At 37.1% G+C, this 16,588-nt stretch overlaps 1 protein-coding gene across 1 annotated transcript in view; it reads left to right on the forward strand.

Moving 5' to 3' along the window:
* The window catches only part of CADPS2 (Ca++-dependent secretion activator 2), a 271,004-nt gene that overhangs the window by 147,475 nt on the left and 106,941 nt on the right, over positions 1 to 16,588 (forward strand). The window contains exons 9-12 of the mRNA XM_010581326.1: positions 1,423 to 1,489; positions 7,507 to 7,615; positions 8,749 to 8,952; positions 15,525 to 15,533. Coding sequence (XP_010579628.1) covers positions 1,423 to 1,489; positions 7,507 to 7,615; positions 8,749 to 8,952; positions 15,525 to 15,533 — 389 coding nt within the window. The remainder of the gene's footprint in view (positions 1 to 1,422; positions 1,490 to 7,506; positions 7,616 to 8,748; positions 8,953 to 15,524; positions 15,534 to 16,588) is intronic.

Raw genomic sequence — 16,588 nt, forward strand, 5'->3', positions numbered from 1 at the left:
CCAAGCGAGGCAGAGCTTCAACACAGGTATAGCAGGAGTTGAAGAAGATACCAGTGTCGTAGTAATGAGGGAGCCACAACGTAATCTGACAAACCACCACAATTAATAAGCATTATGCTGAACATTCATGTTAGGCAAAAATTTGTCCTTTGTGATACCTGAAGTAGGAAAGAATGTGCTTGAGTGGATGCCCAAGACAGGTGGAAAAAAGTTTTGCCTGTATCTTACTTGCCTGTTTCACATGAGATGTTAGTTCACTGCTGTTTTTCAACTGAGTTAAAAACTAGCGGGCAACAAAGCCCCCAAAATGATCAGAAAGTAGAGGGCAGCAGACCCTGTCCTCTTACCACAAAGGCACTGTCCATCTACCAGTCATCCAACCAACCATCTCCAATCCTAGTTATTATAACTTCTCCGTAATATATGTGCCAGCATCCTCTGGACAGTGCCCTGTGAAGCCAGCATTCATTGGTCTGAACAATTTGGATCTTTGTTCTGCCTTTGACCCACCTAGTTGTACTAGATGCCCTTGACAGAAGCTGGCCAGCCAGAAGGGACATCTCATAGGTAATATTTTGTTCCTCTGTCAGGTTTTAAGCAGCAGATCCTTACCACTTGTAGGCTCTTGCTTTTAGAGTCCTATAGCTCATCCTTTTCCTCTTGCTGTCTTTGTTAACAACAGTGCAACGTGAATGCAGTGACAGAAAAAACTGTCAGTATAGTGCAGTAAAACTTGCTGCAACTTCTTGGGTAGCAAGGGTGCTTCATCTACTACCAAACAGTATCAACAGCTGTGGTTTTGTCATCTCACTGATTGATACTCCTGATTACATCATCTGGTTCAAAGCCTGGAAATTGCCAAGGTGACAAGGAGGTTTTTGGAATCTAAGAGTCTATAGTGAAATGCTTCTGTTTGGGAAATGCTAGTTTACCCTGGAAAAAAATGTAATCTTGTGTGGATGCTGAAATTTTGTTATTGAGCATTTCCTGAACTGACACTGTGACTGACTTCTCACGGACTAGAGAAACATTAGCAAATCTATGGAAAACAAATGGGAAAAAAAAGTGTTGAGGAGTTTAACTTTTCTAACGTTCAGTATTTCTGTGTAGTCAAAAGTATCCTACTTTAAGCTATTTTTTCTATTTTCAAACACAGTAGGTGAAATGTAAGTGATAAGCAGGTTAGTCTTCTCAAACATGAGATCTTTTGTTTCTGCTTTTTGTCTTTTTTGGGGTGAAAAGGAGTATCTCTTTGCATATTTATGGTCTGAGTAAATAGAAGAAAAAATCACTTCTTAGATGTGACAACGTTGAAGAAGCAGCTCAGTAGGTAGAGCAAATGAATACACTCATCTGTATTGGGTCCTCCTAATATCATGCTTCTCATTAATGAAAAAACATTCCTTGTTGTTTCCTTTGCAGATATTTGTATGCTCTAGGACAGAAGGTTTGGAAGCGCTGGAAAAAACGCTACTTTGTTCTTGTTCAGGTTAGTAGTCTACCATGAAATTTCATTAAAAAGTAGTTTTGGACTATCAATTTTCTTACATATAGTTTCCGGAGTCATTAGTTAATCAGTATCTTCAGGCAACATATGCAGCACTACTGCAAGCTTCTTACAGCACAGAGACATCCAGGGTACTTTTTTTTTTAAATTTACATATGTAGTAAACAGAAATGCCACTGAGTTTTACATATACATGAATGAGTCCCTACACTGAGCAATGTTTCAACTGAAACCTAGAAATTTCTGAATGAAATTATTGTGACCTTGAAACATTCCGCTGACAGCTTTCTAGCAGTGCTCAATTTAAAAGTTACATTTCACAAAGTGGATTGTACTTACTGTTTCATTTATTCTATCTCAACAAAGATTTCCTGCCTTTAAAGTTAAGCAACGATAGTTACTGTTAAGAATTTTTTTGTAAATATTTTTGAACCCTATTTTTTTGTTCTTCCTTGCAGTATTTATTGGGTAAAATTATGTAGTTGTTACAGAAAATGTAGTGTAGCAATTGTTCTTGGCCACAAAACTGTGCTGGGCTGATATTTCATAACTTTTTGTCCAAACCCAGAACTGTAAGTATTTTCAGGTGCTAGTGAATGGTGACATTAACATGAGATTACTAGAATAGGAATAGGAAAGTAGATTTTGAGTGGTCAAAACTGACAAATGAGTGCTTTTTGTGAGTCTCTGGAAAAATTATTTTCTGTTTGTGCTTGTCTTCAGATTGCAGTTACAAATTTGATGTTCTTCTGAATCAGTGCAGAGAATGCTATTCTTCTATGTCCTTTGTTTTGTTGACAGAAAATTGTTAAAGTGTGAGTCTCCATAAATGTCATACAAAGGATGAAGCCTGTTAACAAGGCTTTTTTAAGAACGAAGGCTTTTAAAACTGCTTTACAGAAAGCCTGATTCCTTTCCCTTCCACTCACCTGGTCTCCTCCTACTCCTAAATGATGGAAATTGTAAGGATGTAAAAAAAAATCCTGAATAAGGTCTTTAATAAAGTGAAGTTAAAAGCTGAGAGTGTTTGCATATTATTCTTGCTAAGCTTGATGTCAATACAGTGTTCTCGCTGGCTTCAATGGGAATTGGCTTGCATATTGATAATCAGTGAGTAATGGTTGTAAGGTTGAACAGGATCTTCTGGAGAGTCTACTGAATTCATTTGGATTCTGATTTTGCCGAGGTCCTCTGTGAAGAGATGAGGACTTTTTGTGACTTTATTAAGATTTGTAAAGGTTGGGAAGATCTTTATATAGGATAGCTGTTAAGGCATGGATGTGAAGGGAAAATAACTTAAAGTTACAGGAAAAAAAAAAGAAAGGCTAGATGCTCCCTTGTCCTTCATGCTTTTCTTTAACACTCCTCCTACTTTATATCCCCCTTCTTTAACAAAAAGAAAGACCTTGTTGTCTTCCTTGAAGTCACAGATGTCATCTGAGTTTTAAAGTGCGCACCTAAGAGACACATAGTCTTTCTGTGCCTGTGATATGGAGCCATCTGGGAGACCAGTTTATTCCAGCCAAGTTAATTTTAACTATTTTCTGCTTTCTGTGCTGAAATTGAAAGACTGGAGGAGAATGTTACAGGAATTTTCCAACTGTGATGGGATTTAGACATCTATTTCATTTTAAAGCAGCTATCAATTCAATAAGGCTATATAAATAATACCATGTTAAATCAATATTTACTGTCCAGACAGCTCTGTTTCACTTATATAGTCCAGCCATGATACATACACTGACGTTAAGCTGAAGTCAATACGTGTGAAATAAGCATTCAGTAATGAATATCAGCCTGTTGTATTGATATATTATTGACGTATTGACAGGTCTTCCTCTATAGATTAGCTTTTAGCTTATGTTAGTATAAGGCCATCAAATTCAGTTCTAAGACAAAGGCTATCAGTATCATTTACACATGCTTTGGAAATATAACTCAGGTGTGAAATTAGATGAATAATGTTGATTTTTCAGGAGCGTGATATAAGTAATGTGCACCTTCGTTATTGCTACACATATTAGAAGTTGTTAGTGGTTTCTGAAAGAACAGCTCAGTGTTATAGGAAGGTTACAGAGTCTGGAAATTTTAACCTCTTCATTATATTTGCTTTTCTTCCTTTTACAATCCAGTCATTTCTCTAAAAGCTTATTCATTTCAAACTGGGAAAAGACGGGAACATAACATGTTAGGTAAAAAGCCTCAGCTGGACATGCTGTGGTTTACTTCATTTACTGTCTGATATCTTCCTCCAGTAATCTGAATGCAGATTCACTTCTGTCATTTTAATTTCATCTGTTCTAATGTTTGAAAAGTCAGTCATTTGTTTCAGGGATAATTTTTTTCTAAACACGCCAACCACAGGCTAATTCTTGCTGTTGAACTGGTGCAGGGTGCCTGTGATGCCCTGTAGCTGGGACCACAGAGTCAGCCTCCAAGTTTGCAGTAACAGTTCCTCCCAGCATGTTAAACAGGGTCTTTCTGCCCCATCGGGACATCCCCTACTGATGCTGCTCATAAGTCACGTCCACATTTCTGTGCCTATCTGTCTGTCATGCATGCACAGGTTGTTGGTTTTCCACTTTGTTACAAAGTAGGTAGAACAACTGGTAGTCAGGTGTTTCGACCTCTGGAAAATTACAAAATTCAGGTAAATGCAGTTGTAGGAGGAGGATTGCATTTTCTTCAGTCAAGAGTTACTATTTAAGAAGGGCTTGATTCTGTTTTTGTCTGAGAATGTGTTGTACATAGTCCTGACTTTTGAGCACCCATTATTGCATGAAGTATTGATGCTAATTTGCTGAATTCTAAGGAAAAACTACCTACGGCTTCATTAACTACTAACAATACACTTAAAACCAGTCATAGATATATATTAAAAAGTGTAATTGCAGGTTGTGCTGGTGATTCTCTCTATAATAACTGATAGCAGCCACCGATAACCGCAAGGAAAAGGGTTTAAGAGATTGCAAGTGTAAACAGACGAGGCAAGTTCTGTGTTTCTTTTTTGTTGAGACTTTTTTTCCCCAACAAAGTTTTCTGGAGTATTTCTATTTCTTTCTTTGTTGGAGAGACTTTAAAATGTCTCATTTTCAACAAAAAGATGAAGTGTAAGACTGATTGTGAGAAGAATATCTTTTAATAAATTGTTCCTTTCAAATAAGAGAATGCATTTGAAATACATTTGAAAAAGTAAAATCAACAGCATTATGATCTCTGTCTTGCTATAGAGGTGAGGTTAAAAATAAACAGACACGTAGCCCAGATTTTCCACAAGCTCATCTTCAAAAGCATACAGTGGCTTAAGAAATCTGAAAAAAATGGACATCCTATGCATTTCCACAATTAGCATCTGCTAGCTTCCTTTTTGATGGCTCAGTTTGTCTATGTAGTGTGGTTATACAGAGTTGTTGACATGCAGATGTGAGTGATGTGGGTGCCTGCCAGGTTATTTCATTCAACAAAATAGAATAATTTGAAAGATGTTTTTGTTACAGTGCCAGGTATCAAAAATTAAATCTGTAGGTACAGTTTAAAAGAAAAGGAGAGGAAGGAGCTCTCCTGAAATACGAACGCTAATTGCAAAGGATTTAGAGATGTGTGACTAACCAACAGCTCCCTCCGTGCTTGTGCGCGAGGGCAAATATGGTTCTTGGGAATATAAACAGGGACATGCCAAGCAGTAACACCGGAGATATTGCTGCTGGGCCTAGAGCAGATGACGTGGCATAGGGGCCGAGCTTTGTGTCAGGGCCCTGAGGGGACCACTGTCCCGACTGTGCCTGCCCAGCCCCCTCCAGGGCCTCCCCACCCTATCTACGGCCAGGACCCCATTTCAGCCTCCCAGGGCCATCATCCCCTGGCCCAGTGACGCCATGGCAGGGCTGGTCTCCAGCTCCCCACAGCCCTGCCCTGCCCAGCAATGGGCCCCGCCGAGCCAGGCCCAGCCGCAGGCCCACATCCTGCCCCAGCCTTGGCCTGTGCTGAAGGAAGCGCCCAGTACCTGGGGCTGGGGCTGCCCCGGTGCCCCCAGCTGCCCTGCTCCTGGCTGGGCCCTGGCTGCCCGGCCCTGCCTGCCCTGTCAGCCCAGGGATAACTTAAAACCTTTAAAGCAAAATACAGTAATTTTCTAAAATACGTACTATAAATGAAAGCAAACTATGGGCTCAGTGCACTAACAGTGAGGTGGAATTCTGTCGTGTACGTCATGCTGGAGGACAGGCTGGCTGGTTGTAATAGTCCCTTCTAGCCTGAAAATCTGAATTTCTGAAAGCGATGGGCTAGATTGTTTTGTATGTTTATTTATACCTAGCTCGCTCTCTCCTTGGTACAGCCCACTTAAGTGAATGTACTAAATTTGATGTGGAAAGCTGGTACTCAGTTTTACTTGCCTGACAGTGTCTCTCAAATTCTTGTCTCCTATAAAACTGCCTTGGCTTAACTAATGCATTAATTAAACTGGAATACCTATGTTTAATTTCTGTCACCTGTAGACTTCTGCTGTGGTTCTGGAGACATCAGTTCAGCATTTGAGGCCTGATAGCAATTTTGCAGAGCAAGCTTTTACACTTGTTGCTTTCACTTGTACATGCTGTGGCAGAGGGTGTTCAGTCACTATGCACTGCCTACACACAGCACAGCATAATCCTGTTTCAAAAAAACCCAAATACTTAAAATAATGAAGTATTTTTAGAGTGTTATGCAGATAATAATCACATCTTATATCCTTATTTTCCAAAAATATAAATCTTCTACAGAGAGTCAGAAATCTTTTGTCTACAGCAGTTGAAGTCACTGGACTTGGAGGTGGAGTGGTGTACAGCTATAGCACCAGTGAATATATGAATGAAGCTGAAATAAGCTGTCGAAATTTTACTTCAAAAAGGATCATTCCTGAAGTTGTCGCCAAAGCAATAAATCTAGGTAACAGTTAGCTGGGCAGTCGGCAAATGAGATAAAGACGGTCCATTGTCTATCAGACAAACTCCTTGCCTATCCTTAGATCCTTGCGTAATATTACAGGCCTAAGAAATGATATGACAGTTCAAAACAAGTCAGTTAGCCAGGTATCCTAGAGTCCTTGGAGACAAGAGTTTCAGAGGCCCACATAAATTCAATTTCAAGTGTTCACAGATTCACAAGCTCTTTGTTCTGGTCACTTTTTATAGTCTTTCCAGCTCTTCATATAAGGCTGGGAACATTTCAGTTTTGTTTCAGTGATTGCTCTTCTTCTCCCAGCTGTTATGTTCCTTTCTTTATCTTTCCAGTCACTTTTTTCCCCAGCTCTCCTTTTCACTTTCTATTCTGTTTAGGGAGTCTTAAACCATGTGGTGACAGATTCTCTTCTTATTGCTTTATTATTTTTTTAATAATTGTACTTGATGAGTAGTAACTGATGTTTTTCATGCCAGCTGCAAGCTGCTTGGCGTACACAGTACTGTATCCAGTGAGCCAAGCAACTTGGAGATGGGTGTGAACACAGGTGCAAAAATGCAGAAATTAGATTATAAAATCAAACGGAAGGTTCTGGTACTTAGCATCTCAACTAGAATTGACCAGATTATGTGTTCATCTTTCCAGCTGCATGATAATTGTGGCCCTCCTTCTGCAAACAGTACTTTTATACATAAAAATCCTTTTTTTCCAGCTTGGAATAGAGGACTTTTTTTCTCACACGGTAGAGTGAGCAGTTTGGTCAGTACCACAGTACCAAGTATTTTCCCTACCAGAACTAATTTGGTTCTTTTCAATTTTTCATAAAGCAACAGCCCCAAAATACATTGTATTTCAGGAAAGTACAGAGAGATGTGTTTATGGCGCTTTTTTCCCCTTCCTTTTGGCAGGAAGGGGAAAGAATGCAAAGTTTTACACTGTAAATATTTCTGGGAAAAAACGGGGTTTATTTCTTCAGCACAACTGAAAGCTAATTTAAACCATGGTACATGTGTTACACAGTTCTGGAATGGAATTCAGCAATTAAGAAGTCCTTTCTTATTCAGGTTAGCCAATACACATTTGCAATGTGCAGTTACAGAGAAAAGAAATCTGAGCCTCAGGAACTGATGCAACTGGAAGGATACACTGTGGATTATACAGCTCCTCACACAGGTACTTTTCATGATTTTGAATATGTTTGTGTAAATCAGCTGATGGAATTTGCTTGTTTGGATCTAGCAGCAAAAAACTCCAAGGCAATTATTCCACTAGGATTTTCTGGTGTGAAAAATCATGCTTTTAGAAAGAAGCTTGTTGTAAGAAGAATGAACAATAAGCTTACACTAAGGTTGCCTGAAACATTGTACGACCACATATGATACAAGGAAAAAAATATGAATTCTAGTCAGTCTTTCCCTTTTTGCTCTATTTTTGATGGTGGAGTCATGTGGCAGTGTACTGTGAAATATATTCAGAAATGATTTAGAAAAGAATGTGAATGATGACAGTGCTTGCTAAAGACAAATTACTCAGAGTAATCACAAGTAAATTTGAAGATATCAGAAAAATCTGCACAAGTTAGTATTAAAATCGCAGAGGGAAATCAAGTTACACATGTAGAGAAAAATGATTCTACTCTACCTACACAGTGGAGGGTTATGAATTTAAGAGACTTCTAAGATACTGAAGATTGATCTTTGGAAATGTTGGCTCTATGTTTAGAATAATTGAGAAGGCAAACAATGCTCAGAAGGTGTTTGAAAAGCCAAAACAATGTTGTCATAAAAAATTCCGCAGTGCAGCCACGTTGACTGTTGTGTGCTGTTCTGGTTATGTGCTCTCAGAACAAAACACTGGAATGGGAAAAAGGGACCAAAGAAGGAGCAGCAACACTGATAAGAGGTATGGAGCTGCCTCTCTTCAAGAAGAGATAAAGTTGACAGGCAGTTCCAGCTAAGAAAATTATGCCAAGAAGGAGGATATGTTAGAGAAATGCAAAATAACATATGACATGGAGAAGTTGAATAAGAAATAAATTGGAATTGAATTGGAAATGGAATTATGGAAATATTTTCTCCTGTGACTTCTATATTTATTCTACTTACATGTTACTTCCATATATTGTCATTTGATCCTTATAGCTCTAGATTTTATCATATTTCTAGGTCATAAATACCTATACAGTGTTTTAACACACCTATCTCCCCCCCACATACACAGAGGAAAACCAATAATGTAATAAACATTGTTGGTGATTTAGAAGTTATTTGTATTTGTTACTATTACCTTCCTATTTCCTGCTTCAGGTCTTCAGGGTGGTCGAATGTTTTTCAATGCTGTTAAAGAAGGCGATACCGTGATATTTGCCAGTGACGATGAGCAGGATAGAATACTCTGGGTTCAAGCCATGTACAGAGCCACAGGTCAATCGTATAAGCCTATTCCTGCAAGTCAGGCTCAGAAGATGAATCCTAAAGGAGGAAATGTCAACACAGACATATCCCCACTTTGTAAGTTGGCTTTCTTTTTCTTTTGTGGCTTTGGTTTTTGTTTTAGTAGGTTAGATATGTAGCAACTCCCTCAATGAAGTTTAATTAAGCAGAACTCATTCACTAGGGAAATGTGCCTAGCAGTTTGTTGTTAGCCAGAAGCTCTTTAACTGAGATTATTATTACCACCAAGGGAAATCCTGACTTGCAGGTCATTATTTTTATTATAATCCATGAAAATATGGCAATTACCTTCATATTCATTACAGTTGACCCACATATTACCATGGAGATGGTGTTTGGTTTACATTAGATGTTGCAGTAACCAGCCAGTGTAGTGTTGAACAGAAAAGCATCAATCTGTTCTCAGAATTTTACAGATTGATGTCAGCTTTATCATACATTGTATACATTAGTTATCTAAAAATTGCTATGTAGACAGTACATTGTGAGCTGAAAGGGACTAGATGGGCTGCTAGATTTTTGCACCCCTCAGTGTAATATTAAACTACATACAAAAAATTTTCCCAAAAAAATTGGGTTTAAATTTTCCTCATCTTTCTCTGAGGAAAATATTGTTTCAGAGAAAATCAAGGTAGGTAGCATACATTAACTATATCTTGAAATTTTCCTATAATCCCTCTGAAAGTATTCTGTCATGTACATATCTGCACATAGGAACCATACATGATTTTTTTTTTTTTTTTTTTTTTTTTCTCTGGGGGGTGGGTGAAATTAAAGGATATTTGTAATAGCCATCAAATTTTTACAATGTCATATGACTGTATGCAGTAATCCTTGTTCATTATCATATATCTATATATGTAGAGTGATAGAAGGGAGATAGATGTTTTAGACTCAACTTGGTCTAATGTCTGAAGTCTGTAGCAGGTTGACCCAAAACCGTTCTCCTCCATCAGTCCTGCTATCACTCAATCTCACGGCCTTCCATTCATCCTGTAATCTTTTATCATTTTGCTATTAGAGGACAGTAAAATGTGCTCATTAAACTCAGTAATACTTATCTAAAATCCTGACTAGGCTGTCAAGAACATTGAAAAAAACATAGTTCAATCTCACAAAAGCACTGACATCTGTTGCATTTTTAATCTGAAACAGCTTGATGTTTGATGAAGTAACCATTCATCACGGGGGATGTTAAGGTGAAGTATTTTGTAGGATGTAAGTAAAACTGCAAAAGCAAAGGTAGAGCAACAGCCAACGAGTGCTTCTGCTCACCTCCTCCCAGTTACCTGGATCTGGGCTGGGTACTGGGGAGTTCACTGTGTTCCCTCCCCAATGTTTCTACTTCATGTGCGTCAGTTAGAAAGTACAAAAGAAGTGACCATAGTCAGTAGTAGCCAAGGAATTGCTCTTCTTCTTGGACACAGGGTTTACATGGAAGTGAAAGCAGCTAGAAAACGCTGACCACAGGGCAGGGAAAATTATAGAAAGAAAAAGGTACAAAGAACAATTGCAGGTTTGGATATACTGAAATTATGTTTTTAGAGATAAAATTACTGATAGTGGTGAAGAATTAAAAAAACCAAGATTGACACATCTTGATGTTATCTTACACAGTTAGGGTGACTACAGTTCTTAGGTGGAAACCATAGGAAAAATAAGTTTTATTTTTAAAGACAGTTTAAGGGAGGCTCAAAAGCACTTTTCTGTCATGCTTCTATATCAGCTTGCACAAACTGATATGACTGAACTGTATATAAATCAAAAAATTTGTGGTTAAATTATTATTTGCCTTTGGGTTTAATACACTTCAATTTTGGTTTCTTGTAATTAATTGATAGAATTCTTTGCAGAAGAGTAACTTGAGAAATTTAACTTAATGTGAGGTTTAGTCTTAAAAGAGTCAATGTTTCACTGATTTCTGTAATACCTCCAGTTCTGCTTACATGAGGAAAATTTTATTATTCTGTCTTTTGCACTTGAGGTGGAAATGGGCATAATCAAATAAATCAATTTTTAAGAAACTGCAAGAATGAGGGTTTACAGATCTAATAATTTTCTAAGACTCCTGCTTCATTTACAGATACTATGCTGATTCTCTTGGGGCACAATTTTACTCCTAAGAAGAATCTATACCTGACCCTTTGTCAGATTTACATATGTTCAGTTTCCTAGGAAGTTTGTTTGTTTTCCCCTAGAAAAATGTTTGCGTGAAGTTAAGAGTATTTTATTTTTAATCAAGAGAGCTAGTGTATATATTAAGTGAAATTAATTTCAATTTTTTTCTTCTTCACTATAATACATTTTTAGTATTAGGAAATACAGTTATGACTAGAGAATTTGTCAACTACTTTTTTATGTATCTTATTTTTCAGTTAATATATTATGTAAGCATTTCCAGCCAATACAAGATCACATTGCTTTAAAGTATATCATACAACACCCCCTCCACGTACAGAAAGCAGAAAACCAACTAGGGCTTTGCAAAACAAATGTCATTTGATAATATTTAAGCCTTGAAAGTCTGTCCCCATCTTCCTCATCCTCTAGGAATATAAGAAATGCAACTCACTCATCCTGATAAACTGTACAAAAAGAACTTTTGATAACTTGAAAAAATTTAAGTATCTTTAAACTGCTGGATGGAGAGAAAAATCAACATAAGGAGACACGTTTCAATGTTTTTATATATTGTGTTTATAAAATATCTTCTGTAATCTTGAAATTCTCTTGATAGATACAAAAGCAACTGAAGGTTGTCATTAAAGAAATCAAAACATCAGATGATGATTAGTATGCCACATACCTAGCTATATTAAGGTTAATTTTTTGCTGGTAATAAATACTAACATTTCCATTTTCCATTGCCATGTAGGCAAAATTCTGCTTTCCAAAGTTAATGTTACATTATTAGCTGAAAATGACAACTTGTCAAATGCAAGCATGTCATTAAACGTTTAACATTTTTCATCAAGTGATATGTGTAAATGACAATAAATGATACTCTGTTTTCACAGCCTCTACTGTTTTCTATATTCGCAAGTTCAAAACTCTTTAAGAGGTTTTGTAAGCAGTGGTAGAATTATTCCTGTGATCTAAGGAAAGGAAAGAGTAAGGGACTCCTTTTGTGTAACAAAGGCTGTATTTTTTGCATTTATTGGTGCCTTGTTCCACGTAAGATAATTCTTTGTACAAGAGGGCCACCTCAGAGCTGGATCAAAACAAACACATCAGGAACTCCTGAAAAGAAGCTAGACGTGATAATCATAAGACAGCCAGGGTCTGACTGATATTTACAGCAATTATCACAAATGCGCAAAATGGACATATTGCTCTTGCATGTGGACAGCAGCAGCACTCCAAAAGGCCAACCTACAGATGTCTTACTGATCTGAATGTGCAGTCTCTTCTTGTTGATGCTGTATAGCAGTTTAGGATCATTCATGTAGGGCATTTAGAAGAAAGTTGGTATTCTATACTACTGATGAGGCAAATACACATTTAAGTGTGGCACTAGAAGCAAACTACTATTGTACCCCTGCAACTTCTAAAATGAATACTAGCCAATTTCTTAATTTCTTGGTACTGCACATTCATAGTATTAGATGGCTCCAAAACAAAAGTGAGGACAGGCTAATGTCAGTAATGATGAAGAAGAACAGACCGCTCTTCAGTTCCACTCTTCTGAATAAGCATGCTGTAATGCAAAGGGCAGAGTGTTTAAGGATGCATGATTGTAGAAAAGCCAGAAGTTTCCCAAGGACATGGATGTTTCAGGGAAAGCACCAATTAAAAATAGATTCATCTGCGTCATATAAAGGTGCAGGAGGCGTTCCCTTTCTTAATGAGCAATGTATTAGAAGATCTTTTCATACAGTTCGAAAGGCTGCTGAAGTGATGAACACTGTTAAAAACTTGGTCGTAACAAAGGAGTAACAGCAGCACATGAGGAGATTTTCATGTCTTAATGAAGAAACACAAAGCCAAACATCATTCTGATCATACACCACCATGAGTTCAGAGATGGTCTCTTTGTGAAAATATTTGCAGAGAAGAAAGGAGAGAGACAGATACTGGAAAACCAAGTTAGGTGAGGAATCATTTGATCTGAGATGCATAGTTTTCCTCATCTCTCTTTTGGAATGATGTCACTTATCAAAGCAGCTCACAAAAGGAAAATAATTTGAGATTTTGCAGAGACCAATTATAACAGTTGTCACACAAATGCTGTTTACAGCCCACAAACAAAACATTAAATCCTATTTATTAAGTAGCAAGGGAGTAGTAAAAAGAGTCAAGTGCATAGGCCATACATCGGTATTACAAGACATCAATCCAATGACAGCAAAGTTGAAGACATTTACAAATCAAACATCCATCCATCTGACGAAAAAAGCATCACAGAGGAAGCTTGTGTGGACATTTAAATCATCCAAGTGGACAGTGTTGTGTAATCAAGAAGAAAGTGCAGGCAATTTGCCAAATGAAGAAATTCTTCGGGATTATGTGAAAATATAACATTAACATTTTCCATCAGTTTGGATATACCGATGATAAGCATTATAAAATTTCTCTCCCTATCATAGTTTAATGATACGGGAATAAATCATTAATTTCATATTTCTTTTAAATGTTACTTATATCACTCTCAATCTTTGAGCTGGCTATATCAGAGACTCTGTGGGAAAACCAGAATATGATTAATATTAAGGTACTGGTGTCGTAATACATACACGCAAGAAATACCACCACTAACCTTATGGTGGCATTGCTCAGTTTTGATATAGTTAGTAATGTTCTTGTAAAGCAGTTCTTTAAAATATTTCTGAGATGTTCGTATGTTTAATTAATTAAATATTTTAGAAACAAACAGAAATAAAACATACTTTTTCATTTGACATAGCTGTCTCGGCAGGTTTGGCAGCTTTATATCCATCGTACACTTTGCCACCTAGAAGCATGGAGTAACTCCACCCTCCCTGCATGTTCCCCCATTCCCCTTCACATCCCATTCCTGCTTGCCTCCAACTACCCCATCTCCCTTTTAGAAAGAAAAGGTTAACACTGGCCTCCACCACCTTAGGCAGTCAGTAAGTCACCTTTATGCTCTCTCCTGTGCTACTCAGAAACTTGCAAAAACTCACTAGTATCCTCTTGAAATCTGTCCTTCAGCAAAATACTGGCAGTCCATCAGTGTGCTATCCCCAGCCTGATGGTCGGGCCATATGGGCCAGCTGCTTTCTCACATTCTGCCACTTTCTTTCCATCTGTTATTTCATTGTCTGATATTGAAATTATAAGGTTCTGAGGGCATAGATTTTCCTTTGGCTTTGTTTCTCAGCATGTAGCACTTTGGAGTCCTGGTCAATCATCAGGAATCAAAATGTTCCCAATGTAAACTGTCACTATCTGTACGGAGCGCACCTTCATCTTCATCTAACCAGTTCCAGCCTCTTCTGGATCAGTCGTAGTTCTTACCCTACTACTCCTAGTCTTTAAATCTTTTTAATCCCTGCAATACCAGATTTCTTGTCTCTACCTGGTTTTCTGTCCTGCCTGCCTGAGTTAGTTCAGATTGCTTCCATGATGCTTAAACTCAAGCAGGGATGTCATAGAGAGCCACAGAAGGGAGGAGGTCACCACTTTGCAAGGCCAGTTCCTGTAGTTCAGCCTAGCACAGAGTAAATGCTGCAGAAAACTTGTATTTGCTTCTGGGCTGGAACAGGACAGAAATGATGCCTATTGATTTGGTTATCACCACTCAAGCATGTGCCATAAATGTGGAATTCTTGGTTGCTCAATTCTACTGAGTCACTGAGGATGTGGTGATTTTTATAGCCTTTGCAGCTGGACTAAAATTGGAAGTTTCTTGCAAAAATGGCAAAAGGCATATTCAGAATGCTATTCTGCCAAAATGAATATCCTTGTCTAAAAGAACACCCAAAGAACTTGCTAAAACTCCTGCAATAGCTTTTTTAAGTTTTTACCATGGTTTTAAAATATATATATTTGTCCTATCTTGATCCAAAAAAAAATGGATAGTTTTTTGGCTAACAGTTTCCAAAGGATAAAATAAATACACAACCTGAAACAGACAGTGTAACATGGAAATAGCAGCCAAAACAATGAACTTGAGTTAGAGGCAACTTGAAAGCAGGACAACAAATTCCATTAAGAAGGGAAGAAAATTAATTGTGAAAAAGCAGGAGAAGTATTACTGCTTTGGAGTTCTCCTCAGATATCTTCCAAACATTTCCCAAGATTGAGAAAGTGCAGAGAATAAAATGGAATTGTATTTTTTCTTAACTGTATATCACAATATAGCACTCTCTGTCTTTTGCATTTGCATGTAGCTTGAACAGGACATCTAAAGCTCATTTGTGTAGGATTTTGGAAAATATGATCACTCCAACAGTTTTTACAAGTAGGTTGTTAAATAAATTTTAAATTACAGTCATATAACATTTATAAATTCCTCATAATCTTTGATCAAGTTCTTACATTTTTTTCAAAATCCTTTTTGTTTCAAAAAGATTTACCAGTTATCTTGTTTGTATATCATAACAGTGAAATAAAATGTAGTGTACTACACTAGATCTATTTTTCTATTATTTCCTGCTTGCCTACAGCTGGCAAAGGTAAGTTTTTAATTGTTTTTCTGTTGCTAAAATATATTTGGTAACAGATCTTCTGTTACTATTTTACAATGTTATTTGTACTGTCTGATTCACTTAAAAAGATGGTGATCTTTCTGTAGGATTAAACCTAGAAGTATTTATATTTTTAAATAAATATTTTTGCTTTTTTTTCCCAAATTCTGTAATAGCAGATTCTGCTTTCACAAGCTGCACTGTATTCAATAGGTCACCTTACACATTCTGATCATCTGGATGACTGTATCAGAATGTTGAATCTGTTTCATTTGCATCATCCAGTCTCCTGATTTCAAAATACTTAATTACTTGTCAGTACTTACAGAGATTTTCGTTTTAAAAAGGGGAGTCTTATATTTGTGTGGTTGAGAGAAAAAAATCAAGCTGGTTAATTTAAGAAAGATTCAGCTATGTATAATTTGTACATGAGACCAATGGCAGAAAGAAATAATAATCCTTCTTCTTTTCTGTCATCTGCCTTACTGTAAATAATGGTTCAATAAATCAGATCTTTGTGTAAGAAGGAAAACTTAAAAGAAACGTAGAAATCAGTCACATGTTAAACATATTGTGTTTGGAAAACTTATCTGTGTGTGGTTCATTTTGGAAACCATAGATAACTTCACATTGTAGTTTAGTACTTTCAGTAATGTAGTTGTGTTGATATCAGTTGTTTATCTTTGAATTCATGTTAAATACATTTAAATTGCACTAATTAAGAGAGAACATTTCATGTACCTATGTCAAAAATATGAGCTAAGTTTGTCATTAGCAATAGGCTAATCTAATGCTCATGGAAATATTGTTAATCTATGTAATCACATATGCTACTGATCCTTAAACCATTAAAAATACATGCTGCTGTTTCTCTGGGATGATGGTCTCATACCTTACACCATCGATGTATTGTCATACTGTTTATTTGCTACATCCACCTTGGTGAAATCTGTCACATGGATGTGACTCTTGCTTTGACAGTGCAAAGCCAAGTGATATGAATTAGTTTCTGCATCTTTCCAGGATGTGATGCTGCAGATCCT

The sequence above is a fragment of the Haliaeetus leucocephalus genome, unplaced genomic scaffold (assembly GCF_000737465.1).
Source record: "Haliaeetus leucocephalus isolate CR32 unplaced genomic scaffold, Haliaeetus_leucocephalus-4.0 Scaffold763, whole genome shotgun sequence".
NCBI classification, from domain to species: Eukaryota; Metazoa; Chordata; class Aves; order Accipitriformes; family Accipitridae; genus Haliaeetus; species Haliaeetus leucocephalus.